Below are 15,586 nucleotides of genomic sequence, written 5' to 3' on the forward strand. Positions count from 1 at the left end.
ATTCACCTTGAAAACACAAGGAGGAAACAAAGCAAATTCAAAGTCTAGACCTACCTGCAAAGTGTCAACTCCACTCCAACAGCCCAAGCAAGCACAGCAGTTCCCTCCCATTAAATCTACCATAGCTAGTGCACAAAACCACCTGAGTTTATGTCCTCACCTGTTACTCATTGTGTGAAACGAGCAAGTTAACGGATTCAGATATCAGCCAGTTCCATTCCTCTCCTCAGATTATTCTTGTTTAAAAAAAATGCATTGTAATTTATCTTGTGCACAACTTACCGACTAAAAAAACAAATTTAGGCTTCCAAAATTACTTCATGTCACTTTCTGCAGTTACGTGGCAATTTAATGTTATTACTCATTTAAAGGGAGCTGAAGTGCAGCTGCTGGTGGTGGGCTGAACAAAAGTAGTTAGCGCATTTCAAGTTACCAATCTGGGACTACGATCTAGTATGGATTCCATACAGAAAGCACTCCATTGATAGAGCTCGATTTAAACTAAATTTCCCTGCCCAGGAGAGCTACTCTCTCAACAGTTAACATTTAAAGAGTACTCAGTTTAAATCAACCCCAAGTATTTAAAAAATGCCCCAGATGTCAGAGACCCCTGAGCACTGTTTTCATTCACCCTGGCACTGTACTAGAACAGAATCACTAACCTACCCTCATCTAACATCCACATTGCCATAGTTGCCAGGTGGTGATCAGGACTGGAGTTGACTTTTCCTCAACTCACCCTGAAATGCAGAGAACAAATATAGTGCTTCTACCACAGACCAGGGACCTTTCTAGTTTGTATGGATTAGCTACTCAATGAATAGACTTGATGAACCCATAATGGGCAATTACACTTTTTGAGACTAATCTATTTTGTGTCAGTCTCAGTCAGATGATGAAGCAGGGCAAACCACCATGCCACAAAGAGGCATCCTTATATAACATACGACATGGGATGTATTTATAAATGTATTCCCATCTTCAATTTAACATGTTCTTGCACATCTCCAATTTAAAATACATTGCCCTTCCCCATCTCTAACCTCCCTCAGCCCTACAACCCTCCAAGTTCCTCCAATTTTTGGCCTCATGTGCATCTCCTATTCCCTTTGCCCTACCAATGGTGACCATGTCTTCAGCCATCCAGGACCTAAGCTCTGGAATATCTTCTCTACCTCCACCCATCCCACACTAAACATTATTGCCTCTCCACCTCTCCTGTAAAATCCTCCTTAAAACCTAGCTCGTTAACCAAACTTTTTAATCCCTTCAAATATCTCCTCCTTTGGCTCACTTCTGTGAAGCACCATGGACATTTTTCTACATTTATATACACACATGTCAAAACGCTACCAGGTTAAAATAATACTCAAAATAGTTCAACACTAGCACTTGGGAGCAGCCAACACTAGATGCAACTATAGAAATGTGTACCTAACTACAATGAAGCTTTCTACAGCTGCCAATACAACAAAGTACATTCAAGCATTCAGAACAGCAGTATTTTCTTTAAAAAGTAGTTTCTACAGTACCCAGTCATTATAACCGAGAATTTCACTGCACACAAGTGAAAAGGGCTGTCATAACATACTACAATGTAAGTTAAGTTAAAGTTAAAGTAAAACAAAACTAAAAAGAAACACAAGAAATAGCCAAATGTTTATTTTAAACTATAGTGCAGATTAGAAAAAGTCCTTCATAAATGGAGCAAATGTCTAATTCAATATCAGTACTGTCCATATTAAATTGCAGGACCAAAAATTCACTCAAATTCAAAATGTAAATATTTGGCTAGATTTTGCATTATCTACTGGAGGTAACAATAGCAAGAAAAATTGTTCCACAGAAAAATAATAAAAACCCTAGATGTATGACAGTGAGTGGACTGCAGGCAGCACAGGGTGGAGAAAGCACAGGAGATCCGTGCGTGGATTCTTCAGCGCAGTCATGACCAGCTATGACCCAAGCACCCAAGGCCCTACCCCACGGCTGACCAAGAACAGAGAGGTAGTCAGTGTCCGTTGGAAGGTACATTTCGAAGATCTCCTTAACCGAGACTCTGTTGCCGATGCAAGTGTCCTCGACTCCATCCCACAGCATGCAACCCGCCACCATCTCAGCACAACCCCAGCCTGTCACGAGATAGAAAAGGCCTTCCACCAGCTGAAAAATAACAAGGTAGCAGGAGCAGATGGAAACCCTGCCAAATCACTAAAGCATGGCGGAGAAGCACTTTTGGCACAAATACATGACTTAATTTCTTTTATCTGGAAGGAGGAGAGCATGCCAGGAGATCTCACGAACGGCGTAATCGCGACCATCTTCAAAAAAGGCGACAAGTTTGCAAGAACCCTCCTCAACCGTCTTCTCCCTACCCAGAGTCGCAATGCGGATTCCGTCCACTAAGGAGTACAATGGACATGATTCTGCAAATCCATTGGCAGGACAGACGCACCATTAGTGTTCTCGCTCAGGCCAACATCCCCAGCATCGAATCATTGACCACGCTCGATCAGCTCCATTGGGCGGGCCACATCGTCCGCATACCCGACACGAGACGCCCAAAGCAAGCGCTCTATGCGATGCTTCGACACGGCAAGCGAGCCCCAGGTGGGCAGAGGAAAAAGATACCCTCAAAGCCTCTTTGACAAAGTGCAACATACCCACCGACTCCTGGGAATCCCTGGCCCACAACTGTCCAAAGTGGAGGAAAAGCATCCAGGAGGATGCCGAACAGCTCTCGTCCCATCGCCAAGAACAAGCAGAGACAGCAGAAGGAGCGTGCGTCAACCCAGGCTCCCCGTCCATCCTTTCCTTCAACCACTGTCTGCCCCACCTGTGACAGAGACTTTAGGTCCCGCATTGCACTCCTCAGTCACCTGAGAACTCACTTTTAGAGTGGAAGCAAAACATCCTCAACTCCGAGGGACTGCCTATGATGATGCAGGTAGCAATTCAGATGAACAAACCATTTAAATTTTATGCAATTTAAGACATTTGAACTACTGCCTAGAATCCTCTTCAGCCCACTTTCTTAAATAAAAATCTCTTACACTGACAAATATTTATAGCTTTCCCTCGAACTAATATTCTGGCAATCCAACAACCAAATGAACCCAACATGGTCTGACTGACTTGATATTTTCTCTTGAGAAGCGTCTCTAATGAAGCTTTCTGGATTCTAGATAGGTCGCAGCGGATTGGAAAACCGCAAATGTAACGCCCCTATTCAAGAAAGGAGGTAGACAGAAAGCAAAAAACTATAGGCCAGTTAGCCGAACACCTGTCATTGGGAAAATGCTGGAATTCCTCATTAAGGTAGTAGTAGCAGGACATTTAGAAAATCATAATACAATCAAGCAAAGTCAACATGGTTTATGAAAAGGAACAATTTATTAGAGTTCTTTGAGGATGTAACAAGCAGGATGGATAAAGGGGCACCAGGAGATGTCATGTATTTGGATTTCCAAAAGGCATTTGATAAGGTGCCACATAAAAGGTTACTACAAAAAATAAGAGCTCACGGAGTTGGGGGTTATATATTAGCATGGATAAAGGATTGGCTAACTAAGAAAACAGAGTCGGGATAAATGGGTAATTTTCAGCTTGGTAAACTGTAACTAGTGGGGTTCCACAGGAATCAGTGCTGGGGCCTCAACTATTTACAATCAAAATTAATGACTTGGATGAAGGGACCAAGTGTATTGCAGCCAAATTTGCTGACGATACAAAGATAGGTGGGAAAGCAAGTTGTGAGGACAGAGTCTTGCAAAGGGGTATCTTTAGGTTAAGTGAGTGGGCAAAAATTTGTCAGATGGAGTATAATGTGGGAAAATGTGAGGTTATCCACTTTGGTAGGAATAGAAAAGCAAAATATTATTTAAATGGAGAGTCTACAAAATGCTGTGGGATCTTGGTGTCCTCATACATGAATCAAAAAGTGAGTATGCAGGTACAGCAAGTAATTAGGAAGGCGAATGGAATGTTGGCCTTTATTGCAAGTGGGATGGAGTATAAAAGTAGGGGAGTCTTGCTACAACTGTCCAGGGCGTTGGTGAGACCACACCTGGAGTACTGTGTACAGTTTTGGCCTCCTTATTTAAGGGGCGGTATACTTGCATTGGAAGCAGTTCAGAGAAGGTTCGCTAGGTTGATTTATGAGGAAAGGTGGAACAGGTTGGGCCTGTACTCATTGGAGTTTAGAATGAGAGGTGATCTTATTGAAACATACAAGATTCTGAGGGGGCTTGACAGGGTAGATGCTGAGAGGATGTTTCCCCCCCGTGGGGAATCTAGAACTAGGGGACAGTTTCAGAATAAGGGGTCGCCAATTTAAGATGGAGATGAGGAGGAATTTCTTCACAGAGTCATGAATCTTTGGAATTCTCTACCTCAGAGAGCTGTGGAAGCTGAGTCATAAAATATATTCAAGGCCGAGATACAGATTTTTGAATTAGCAGTCGTCAAGGATTCTGGGGAACAGGCAGGAAAGTGGAGTTGAGGCCAACATTAAATCAGCCATGACCTTATTGAATGGTGGAGCAGGCTCGAGCGGCCTTATGGCCTACTCCTGCTCCTATTTCTTATGTTTTATATTCTTTCACGGAGGTGCGAGCTATATTTTTCAGAAAGACTTGCATTTATATAGTGCCTTTCACGATCACCGGATATCTCAGAGTTTTACAGCCAATGGAAGTACTGTTAGGTCACTGAAGCAAAGTAGGAAATGTGACAGTCAATTTGCACACATCAAGCTTCCACAAACAGCAATGTGATAATGACCAGGTAATCTGTTAGTGATGTTGATTGAAATAATGCCGTCGGATCTTTTTACATCCACGCAAGAGAGCAGACCTCTGTTTACGTCTCATCCAAAAGACGGAACCTCTGGCAACCTAGAGTTTTGTGCCCAAGTGCCAGGAGTGGTACTTGAATCCACAACCTTCTGATTCAGAGGCATGGGAGAGAGGGGAGGGGGGAAAGGGGGAGAGCGCGCGACAGAGGGGGGGGGGGGGGGAGAATCGCGCGGCAGAGAAGGGGGAAGGGAGGGGGAGCGCGTGACACGGGGGGGGGGGGGGAATTGCGCGGCACAGAGAGGGGGGAGGGAGGGGGAGCACGCGACACGGGAGGGGGCGACACCGAGGGGGGGGGGGGAGGGGGGCGACACCGAGGGGGGGGGGGGGGAGGGGGGCGACACCGAGGGGGGGGGGCGACACCGAGGGGGGGGGACACGGAGGGGCGGGGGGGGCGACACGGAGGGGCGGGGGGGCGACACGGAGGGGCGGGGGGGCGACACGGAGGGGCGGGGGGGGCGACACGGAGGGGCGGGGGGGGCGACACGGAGGGGCGGGGGGGCGACACGGAGGGGCGGGGGGGCGACACGGAGGGGCGGGGGGGCGACACGGAGGGGCGGGGGGGCGACACGGAGGGGCGGGGGGGCGACACGGAGGGGCGGGGGGGCGACACGGAGGGGCGGGGGGGCGACACGGAGGGGCGGGGGGGCGACACGGAGGGGCGGGGGGGCGACACGGAGGGGCGGGGGGGCGACACGGAGGGGCGGGGGGGCGACACGGAGGGGCGGGGGGGCGACACGGAGGGGCGGGGGGGCGACACGGAGGGGCGGGGGGGCGACACGGAGGGGCGGGGGGGCGACACGGAGGGGCGGGGGGGCGACACGGAGGGGCGGGGGGGCGACACGGAGGGGCGGGGGGGCGACACGGAGGGGCGGGGGGGCGACACGGAGGGGCGGGGGGGCGACACGGAGGGGCGGGGGGGCGACACGGAGGGGCGGGGGGGCGACACGGAGGGGCGGGGGGGCGACACGGAGGGGCGGGGGGGCGACACGGAGGGGCGGGGGGGCGACACGGAGGGGCGGGGGGGCGACACGGAGGGGCGGGGGGGCGACACGGAGGGGCGGGGGGGCGACACGGAGGGGCGGGGGGGCGACACGGAGGGGCGGGGGGGCGACACGGAGGGGCGGGGGGGCGACACGGAGGGGCGGGGGGGCGACACGGAGGGGCGGGGGGGCGACACGGAGGGGCGACACGGAGGGGCGGGGGGGGCGACACGGAGGGGCGGGGGGGGGCGACACGGAGGGGCGGGGGGGCGACACGGAGGGACGACACGGAGGGGCTGGGGGGCGACACGGAGGGGCTGGGGGGCGACACGGAGGGGCGGGGGGGCGACACGGAGGAGGGGGCGACACGGAGGAGGGGCGGGGGGGCGACACGGAGGGGCGGGGGGGGCGACACGGAGGGGCGACACGGAGGGGCGGCGGGCCGCGAGACTGGGAGGGAGGGAGGCGGGCCGCGAGACAGGGAGTGAGGCCGCGAGACAGGGAGGGAGGGAGGCGGGCCGCGAGACAGGGAGGGAGGCGGGCCGCGAGACAGGGAGGGAGGGAGGGAGGGGGGCGGGCCGCGAGACTGGGAGGGAGGGAGGCGGGCCGCGAGACAGGGAGGGAGGCCGCGAGACAGGGAGGGAGGGAGGCGGGCCGCGAGACAGGGAGGGAGGGAGGGGGGCGGGCCGCGAGACAGGGAATGAGGGAGGGAGGGGGCGAGACAGGGAGGGAGGGGGCGAGACAAAGAGAGAGAGGGAGGGGGCGAGAGAGGGCGGCCCCAGACTGAGAAGAGGGGTGGGCGGGGTGTTTGTGCTCAAGTCTCTGGAATGGCACCTGAACCCACAACCTTCTGACTCAGTGGCGAGGGTGCTATCAACTGTGCACCAGTCTGCTCGGTCACCATCCTAGAGTACCCGACGCTGTGATCCTGGATCTGACGAGCAAAGTGGTACGGGACAACGCGAAGTCGCACATCATCTGCACCTTGTCACCCATGACGAGCTCGATAAGCTGTCAGGAAGGGCTTGCAACAGTCACAGGAGTACAATTTGAAGATAGCAGGACAAGTAGATAAGGTGGTTAAGAAAGCATACTTTTATTAGCCAAGGTACAGAATGCAAGAGTAAGGAGGTTGTACTTGAACTGTATGAAACACTAGTTAAGCCACAGCTGGAGCACTGTGCACCGTTCTTGTCACATTACAGGAAAGAAGTGTTGCACTGGAGAAGGCAGAGAGATTTACAAGGATGTTACCAGGACTGGAGAATTTTAGCTATGAGGAAAGATTGGATAGGCTAGGGTTTTCTTTGGAACAAAAAAGGCTGAGGGGAGACTTGATTGAGGTGTATAGGTAGAACCTGTTTCCCTTAGCAGAGAGGTCTATAACCAGGGGGCATAGATTTAACGGTAGGGTAGAAGGATTAAACAGCAGTTGGAGAACTTTTTTTCCACCCAGAGGGTGTTGGAGTCTGGAACTCAATGCCTGAAAGGGTGGTAGAGGGAGAAATGTTCACATTTATAAAGTATTTGGAAATGCACTTGAAGTGCCGCAACCTACAAGACCACAGACCAGGAGCTGGAAAGTGGGATTCGGCTCGGTAGCTCTTTTTCGGCCGGCACAGACACAATGGGTCGAACGGCCACCTTCTGTGCTGTAAATTTCTATGATTCTAAACAAGAGGCAGCAGGGCTTCATGATCCAAGTCAGAGAAATCATGAATTGACTAAACAGACACATTCCTAATGCAATCGCACTTTAGCAAAGTGTAAACAGCTGAATGAGCTGCACGAAATAGTCGGCGTGCTAAATAGGCACCTATGCAATCGATGCCAATAGCGATAAAATGGTTAGTGGCATTTGTCCGACATGTCCGTGATGAGCATGGACAATTTAAATTAAGCGATAATTTTGTGCATCACGAACTCAGCATCAACTGGGTTCTACTTCATAAAGTCACATTCAATGTTGATGTAAAATCAAGGCGTGGTGAGATTCCTTGCATAGCTGTCAGTTACAGCTTCAAACAACAAGTCAGAGTACACAAATTCTATTTCAGTGTATTGCAGGTAAAAACTTAATAGGAACAAGAGTAGGCCATTTGGCCCATCACGCCTGCTCTGCCATTCAACTAGATCATCTTCTACCTCAACTCCACCTTCCCCCAGTTCCCATATCCCTTAATTCCTCAAAATGTATCGACCCGTCTTGAATATATGCAACGACTGCGCATCCACAGCTCTCTGGGGTAGAGAATTCCAAAGATTCACAACCCTTTGAGTGAAGAAATTTCTCACCTGTCCTAAATGGCTGACCCTTTATTCGGAGACTGTGACTGTGCGTTCTAGATTCTCCAGCCAGGGAAAACATTTCTCAGCATTAATCCTCAAGCCCCTTAAGAATGTTATGTTTCAATTAGATCTCCCATTCTTCTAAACTCTGGGGAATATAGGCCTAGTCTACTCAATCTCTCCTCATAGGACAATCCCCTCATCCCACGTGTCACCAATGCTCTGTATAATTGTAGCAAGACTTCTTTACTCTTACACCCTAATCCCTTTGTAAGGAAAGCTAACATATACCATTTGATTTCCTAATTGCTTACTGTGTCTACATGTTAACTTTATGATTCATTCAAGTCCTTCTGAATACAAACATTTCCCAGTCTATCATTCAAAAAATATTCTGCTTTTTTGTTTTTCCTACCAATATGGATAACTTCACGCTTCCCCAAATTGTATTCCACTGGTTTCTTGCCCAGTCAACCTGTCTATATCTCTCCACAGCCTTTGCATCCTCCTCACAGCTGAATTTCCCACCTAACTTTGCATCAGCAAACTTGGATACTTTACACTCAGTCCCTTCATTAAAGTTATTAATGTAGATTGTAAATAGCCGAAACCCAAGCACTGATCTTTGCGGTACCCCGCTCGTTATAGCCTGACAACCTGAAAAGGTCCAGTTTATTCCTACTCTCTTTTCTGTCCGCTAACCAATCCTCAATCTATGCTAATATATTACCCCACCCAAGGGGTCCTAATTTTGTGTAATAACCTCTTGTGTGGCACCATATCGAATGCTTTTTGAAAATCCAAATATACCATATCCACTTATTTCCCCCTTATCCATCCTACTAGTCACATCTTCAAAAAACTAAGATTTGTCAAACACGATTTCCCTTTCATAAAACCGTATCGCCTCTGCCTAATCACATGTCTAAGTGCCCTGTTACCACGTCCCTAATAATATTCTAGCATTTTGCCTACCACTGATGTCAGGTAAGCTAAAACCATTCCTAGATTTCAGATGTCATTCTTCATCTGAAATAAGAGTTAAATGAATCTGCCTCCCTCTGAAACACTCTTTCCCCTCTGGGGACCCCTATAGGCTAACATCCATCGTTGTCTCCCCCAGCCACCCCACACCCGCTTGGGCCATTGTCATCTGCTGGGAAACCCAACCTTGCACAGGGTGTTGTGTATAGACTATAACTAATTACTGTCTCTCTGTGGTCAGAGACTTCAACTATTGCATACAGGACTATCAGACTAAACTTTCTGAAAGTTCAAAATAAAATCTTTTCAAATCTTGCTTTTCTGGTCTGATTCCAAAAACATTTCTGGTTCGAGTAAACCAAATAATAAAAAGGTAGATTTCCCTTTACACAAATTTGTGTGGTAGATTTTGACAGTTAGGAACCAGTCATGGACAGATTCCAACCAGTTGCCAACAGTCAGGTCACTGGGAATTCAACACACTCATTCTATTACTGTGTAAGCATGGCAGTAATGAAACTGATTTTTCCTTGGGAACACTTGCAGGTCGTTCTCATCTCTTCAGGCAAGATAGCCCATTTATTCAGTGGTCTTTGCAATGTTGACTTGCTTAGAAGTAGATGTTTCTATTTATTATCTGAAGCCAAGAGATTTGTTTTGCATTCTGAACGTTCCCAAAGTTCTCGTCTTAACTCCAGAATTCAGTGTGATGTTAAACACTTTTATGGTCACTTTTCCTCCAGCAGTGCTTTCCTGGTCCTCACAAAGCACGTTAAATTTTGTACTTTATCCAAGATGTGTACTTTAGCTCCAGAATTAGTGCAAGAGTAGATACGAGACATACTGATTCTATTCCTCTAGAAAGAGGAGTGAGGCAATTCTACCCAGTAATTCATTTTATTCAATATCAACGATGTATTAGAAGACATTGCAAGAGGACAGAGACCTGGCATTTCAGGCATTTCTAAAAATTGCTATACTCCCTGGGATTTTTTCTAATATAAAAGACACCAAATCATTTGCCCTATAAATATCAAATGTTAATAATTCTCACGTAATGGATTAGTAATAATAGCAGTCACCTAACAATCTATCCAAGTGAAAGGTTTTCAATTTGTTATCTCTGAACCTTGCGCGACTTGCAAAGGGAGCCTGAAGTTGCATAAAATCCTAATATTTCACCCATCTGCTGTCTAGTTTCTATACTTGGAAAATTTATTGGCATTGTTTCTGATGTTTAAACTAATAAAAATGCTTTCGGCAAAGATAGCGCTGTCACCGTCAAACAGCTGACACCATCTTTCAAAAGTTTGGGGAGTAGGTCCCTGGATATGCACCATTATTTTCAGTCACCCACCTCTGAAAAATGTGAAAACTATTGTATCCAGCAGATTCCCCATGGCATTGCTCAGATGATTCACTGCTTTACAAGTCAGGAACATTATATCGTGCAACAAACAGGGCACATCTCTGCTAAGATTGAGTCCTTTTAAGACTATTCATATTTCTTGTAAAAATGGAACGGCATTTAAAGAGTATTTCCTATTTTTTTCCTATAGATTACAACTGAGTGTAAATCCTTAAATTATGTACCTTTTCTCTTTCTTTTTAAAACGTGTAACATAGAAATCACAGAAAACATAGCATAATGTCCAATTGAAAAGATGGGATAGTTTTATCTGACATGCCTGTTTTCCATTTTCCAACATCCTGATGATGTAAACAGGATGCTTGGATTGGATCAGTTAAAACTTCATAAAGCAATGTCCATTAGTTATAATGACGACCATGGAAAAGGAAATCTTTATTGCTTTTGTTCAAAGAACACTCCTGTTTTGAGTCCAAGCTGATTTGCCAAAAATAAAAAATACTTGCATTTATTTATATAGCACCTTTCACGACCTCAGGGCATCCCAAAGTGCTTTATGACCAAGAAAGCACTTTTGAAGTGTAGTCACGTTGTAATGTCGGAAACACGGCAGCCAATTTGCATACAGCAAGAGACCACAAACTGCAATGTGATAATGACCAGATAATCTTTTTTCGGTGATGTTTATTGACATATTTTGGAGGGGAAAAGAGGGTGAACAGCCAGAGGTCGTGGTGCATATCGGGACCAATGACATAGGTAGAAGGAGGGATGAGCTCCTGCAGGCAGAGCTTAGGAAGCTAGGAGAGATTAAAAGCAGGACCTCAAAAAGGTAGTAATCTCCGGATTACTTCCGGTGCCACGAGCTAGTGAGTACAGAAATAGGAGGATAGAGCAGATGAATAAGTGACTGGAGAGATGGTGCAGGCAGGAGGGCTTTAGATTCCTGAGGCATTGGGACCGCTTCTGGGGGAGGTGGGACCTGTACAAGCCAGTCAGGTTGCATCTCAACAGAGCCAGGACCAATATCCTCCCAAGGGGGGGGGTTTAAACTAGCTTGGCAGGGGGATGGAAACCTGAGAACAGATTCAATAGGGAGGGGAGTAAAGCTGTAATTCGAAAGCAAGAATGTAGAGAATTTGAAGGACAGAGGAAACAAGCAGGAAAAAAGGGTTAAAAAAAAACAAATTTCAAAGCTCTGTGTCTAAATGCACGTAGTATTCGTAACAAAATAGATGAGTTGACGGCACAAAGAGATACAAATGGGTATGGTCTGATAGTCATTACAGAGACATGGTTGCAAGGTGACCAGGACTGGGAACTAAATATTCAGGGGTATTTAACAATTTGGAAGAACAGACAGAAGGGAAGAGGTGGGGTAGCACTGTTAATAATGGGTGGGATCAGTGTGTTAGTGAGAAACGATATTGGCTCAGAGAATCAAGATGTTGAATCAGTTTGGGTGCAGATAAGGAATAATAAAGGGAAAAAGTTGCTGGTGGGCGTAGTCTATAGGTCCCCTAACAGTAGCTACACTTTTGGGTGGCGTATAAATCAAGAAATAATGGAGGCTTGTAATAAAGGAGCAGCAATAATCATGGGTGATTTTAACCTTCATATTGATTGGACAAAGTAAATTGGCCAGGATAGCCTTGAAGAGGAGTTCATAGAGTGCATCTGGGATAGTTTCCTTGAACAGTACGTTGTGAAACCAACCAGGGAGCAGGCTATCTTAGATCTAGTACTGTGTAATGAGGCAGGATTAATAAATGATCTCGTAGTAAAAGATCCTCTAGGAATGAGTGACCATAATATGGTTAAATTTAAAATTCAGTTGGACGGTGAGAAAGTTGGTTTAAATAAAACGGAGACTACAAAAGGTATGAGGGCAGAGTTGGCTAAAGTGGACTGGGAAAATAAGACTAGGATGGTTGATGAGCAGTGGCAGATATTTAAGGAGCTATTTCATAACTCGCAACAAAAATATATCCCAATGAGAAGGAAAGACTAAGAGAAGGGATAACCATCTATGGCTAACTAAGGAAATAAGGGAGGATATCAAATTGAAAACAAAGGCATACAATGTGGCCAAGACTAGTGGGAGGCCAGAGGATTGGGATTTTTTTTTAGGCCAGCAGAGAACGACTAAAAAAAATGATTGAGATGGGGAAGATAGTTTACTTTCATAATCTAACACGAAACATAAACATAGATAGTAAGAGTTTCTACAGGTACATAAAAAGGAAAAGAGTGGCTAAAGTAAATGTTGGTCCCCTGGAGGATGAGACTGGGGAATTAATAATGGAAAACAGGGAAATGGCAGACGTTGAACAAATATTTTGTATCGGTCTTCACGGTAGAAGACACTAAAAACATCCCAATAGTGGATAATTATGGGGCTATAGGTAGGGAGGAACTTAATACAATCTATCACTAATGAAGTAGTACTAGGTAAAATAAATGGGACTAAAGGCAGACAAGTCCCCTGGACCTGATGCCTTACATCGTAGGGCCTTGAGAAGTGGCTGCAGAGACAGTGGATGCATTGGTTGTAATCTACCAAAATTCCCTGGATTCGGGGGGCGGTCCCAGCAGATTGGAAAACCGCAAATGTAACGCCCGTATTTAAAAAAGGAGGCAGCCAAAAAGCAGGAAACTACAGACCGGTTAGCCTAACATCTGCTGTTGGATAAATGCTGGAGTCCATTATTAAGGAAGCAATAGCAGAACATTTGGAAAAGCATGATTCAAATCAAGCAGAGTCATGTTTGACAAATTTGCTGGAGCTCTTTGAGGATGCAACGGGCAGGGTGGATAAGGGGGAAACCAGTGGATGTGGTGTATTTGGATTTCCAGAAGGCATTCGATAAGGTGCCACATAAGAGGTTACTACACAAGATAAAAGCTCACAGGGTTGGGGTTAATATATCAGCATGGATAGAGAATTGGCTAACTAACAGAAAACAGAGAGTCAGGATAAATGGGTCATTTTCCAGTTGAAAAACAGTGGGGTGCTGGGTCCTCAACTATTTACAATCTATATTAATGACTTGGATGAAGGGACCGAGTGCAATGTAGCAAAGTTTGCTGATGATACAAAGATGGGTGGGAAAGCAAACTGCGAGGACACAAATAATCTGCAAAGGGATATAGACAGGCTGAGTGAGTGGGCAAAAATTTGGCAGATGGGAGTAAGTATAATATGGGAAAATGTTAAGTTATCCACTTTGGCAGAAATAACAAAAGTAAATTACAATTTAAACGGAGAAAAATTGCAAAGTGCTGCAGTATACAGATACCTGGGGGTCCTTGTGCATGAAACACAAAGTTAGTATGCAGGTACAGCAAGTAATCAGGAAGGCAAATGGAATGTTTGTCTTTATTGCAAGGGGGATAGAGTATAGAAGCAGAGAAGTCCTGCTACAACTGTACAGGGTATTGGTGAGGCCACACCTGGAGTACTGCATACAGATTTGGTCTCCGTATTTAAGGAAGGATATACTTGCATTGGAGGCTGTTCAGAGAAGATTCACTAGGTTGATTCTGGAGATGAGGGGGTTGACTTATGAGGATAGGTTGAGCCTATAAACATTGGGATTCAGAAGAACGAGAGATGAAACTATAATGAGGGGGCTCGACATGGTGGATGCAGGGAAGATATTTCCACTCATAGGGGAAACTAAAACTAGGGGACATAGTCTTAGATCCAGTGCTACAACTCCCATGAACTCTCTTTTCTTCCGAGCCTCTTGTGCAAGTACCCACCCGACCACACCTATGAGTTATGCATTCTACCATTCCTTTACGACCCTTTAACTCAAGCTTTCAAATCACTCATTATTTTCCCTTTTGCTTAATATCCAGTTTTTCTTGCCCTTGGGACTTTTGTCTATTTTAAAAGGCAACATATAAATGTAAACGGTTGAAAACCAGGCATGGACTGACTCGAGTATTTTGCCACTCATTCTGGTTTTGTTGCAGATCGTCACAATTTGCAAAGTTGTTGGGAGACGTTGAGATTTCAGTGTTTATATACCAAGTGTCAAAGATGATCTCCGCAGTTGGTTTAAACCTGCTATAAGCACAAACCACAAGAAACAAAATCTGCATTTTGCTTCCTCGATACAATTTGCTGTTTTGACCGAATGTGGAAATTTAGCTCGGCGTATTTACAACCAACAGTCGGGTGCCTGGGATGGCAGCACAAGAAGCCATCTTCGCATTTCATCTCGAATTGGCCCCACGTGTTGTGCGAATCACACGCCGCAGGAAGGTCAGACAAAAAGGTTTGCTTCAAAATGTGTCCTTCGCAACGGTGTGAATAACAAAGGCATCCTGAAATCAAACTAACAAATGTCTAATCTAGATTTTTTTTAAAAGGGGAAAAGTAAAAACGCACAGTAACAGGAGACGAACTAAACCTTCGCGCTAAAAAATGGGTTAATCTTGCAGTTATTTTTTCGGACTCCATGGCTCAAAAAAAACGCACTCCGCCTCAGTATTACATTTCAGCGTGGTTTTGGTTGCTCGGGAGAGAAAGAGAGGGTGTTCGGGAGAACGGGAAAGCAGATAATTAATGCGGCCCACCTTCCCTTTTGAAAGAAAATAACGTTACAGCCAGCATTGTCCGCCATTTTAACCCGTGTCGCCGACCGACGAGACGCGAATTGCCGGTGAGACCTGCAACCGCCGCCCATACGTTGTTTGAAAATAGAAGAATAAATAAGTGAGTAAGGCGTCGGTTTTCCTGTCCTTTTTGGAAAAAAAATGAAATTAAAACGCATGCAAAAAGTGACCGGTTCTACCACATCTCGATTGCTTCAAATTTCTCCCCGACCGACCGACAGACAGCGTCAACTTGAATCCGACCTACCTGCTCCGTATTTCCTTCGCCAGACATTGTGTTTTGTGAAATTATATATATATTTAAAAAAAATACACAAATTAATTAACGGATGTTAAGTGTTCGAGGGACTGGTGAACCCCGCTTTTTTTTAAACTCTCCCACTTTGCTCCTAACCTAACCTCCCCGCCGCCGCCTCAGCACTCTTCACAAAATGGCGGCGGGAGGGCGGGCGGCCGAAAGTTCGCCGGAAGCAGAGGTTTGG

General features: G+C 46.4%; 1 protein-coding gene across 1 annotated transcript in view; it reads right to left on the reverse strand.

Moving 5' to 3' along the window:
• Positions 1-15,563, reverse strand: part of cstf3 (cleavage stimulation factor, 3' pre-RNA, subunit 3) — a 128,199-nt gene extending 112,636 nt beyond the window's left edge. The window contains exon 1 of the mRNA XM_070899557.1: positions 15,352-15,563. Within this exon, the coding sequence (XP_070755658.1) occupies positions 15,352-15,378 (27 nt within the window). The 5' untranslated portion in view covers positions 15,379-15,563. The remainder of the gene's footprint in view (positions 1-15,351) is intronic.
• Positions 15,564-15,586: the final 23 nt, after the last annotated feature.

The sequence above is a fragment of the Pristiophorus japonicus genome, chromosome 14 (assembly GCF_044704955.1).
Source record: "Pristiophorus japonicus isolate sPriJap1 chromosome 14, sPriJap1.hap1, whole genome shotgun sequence".
Lineage (NCBI taxonomy): Eukaryota > Metazoa > Chordata > Chondrichthyes > Pristiophoridae > Pristiophorus > Pristiophorus japonicus.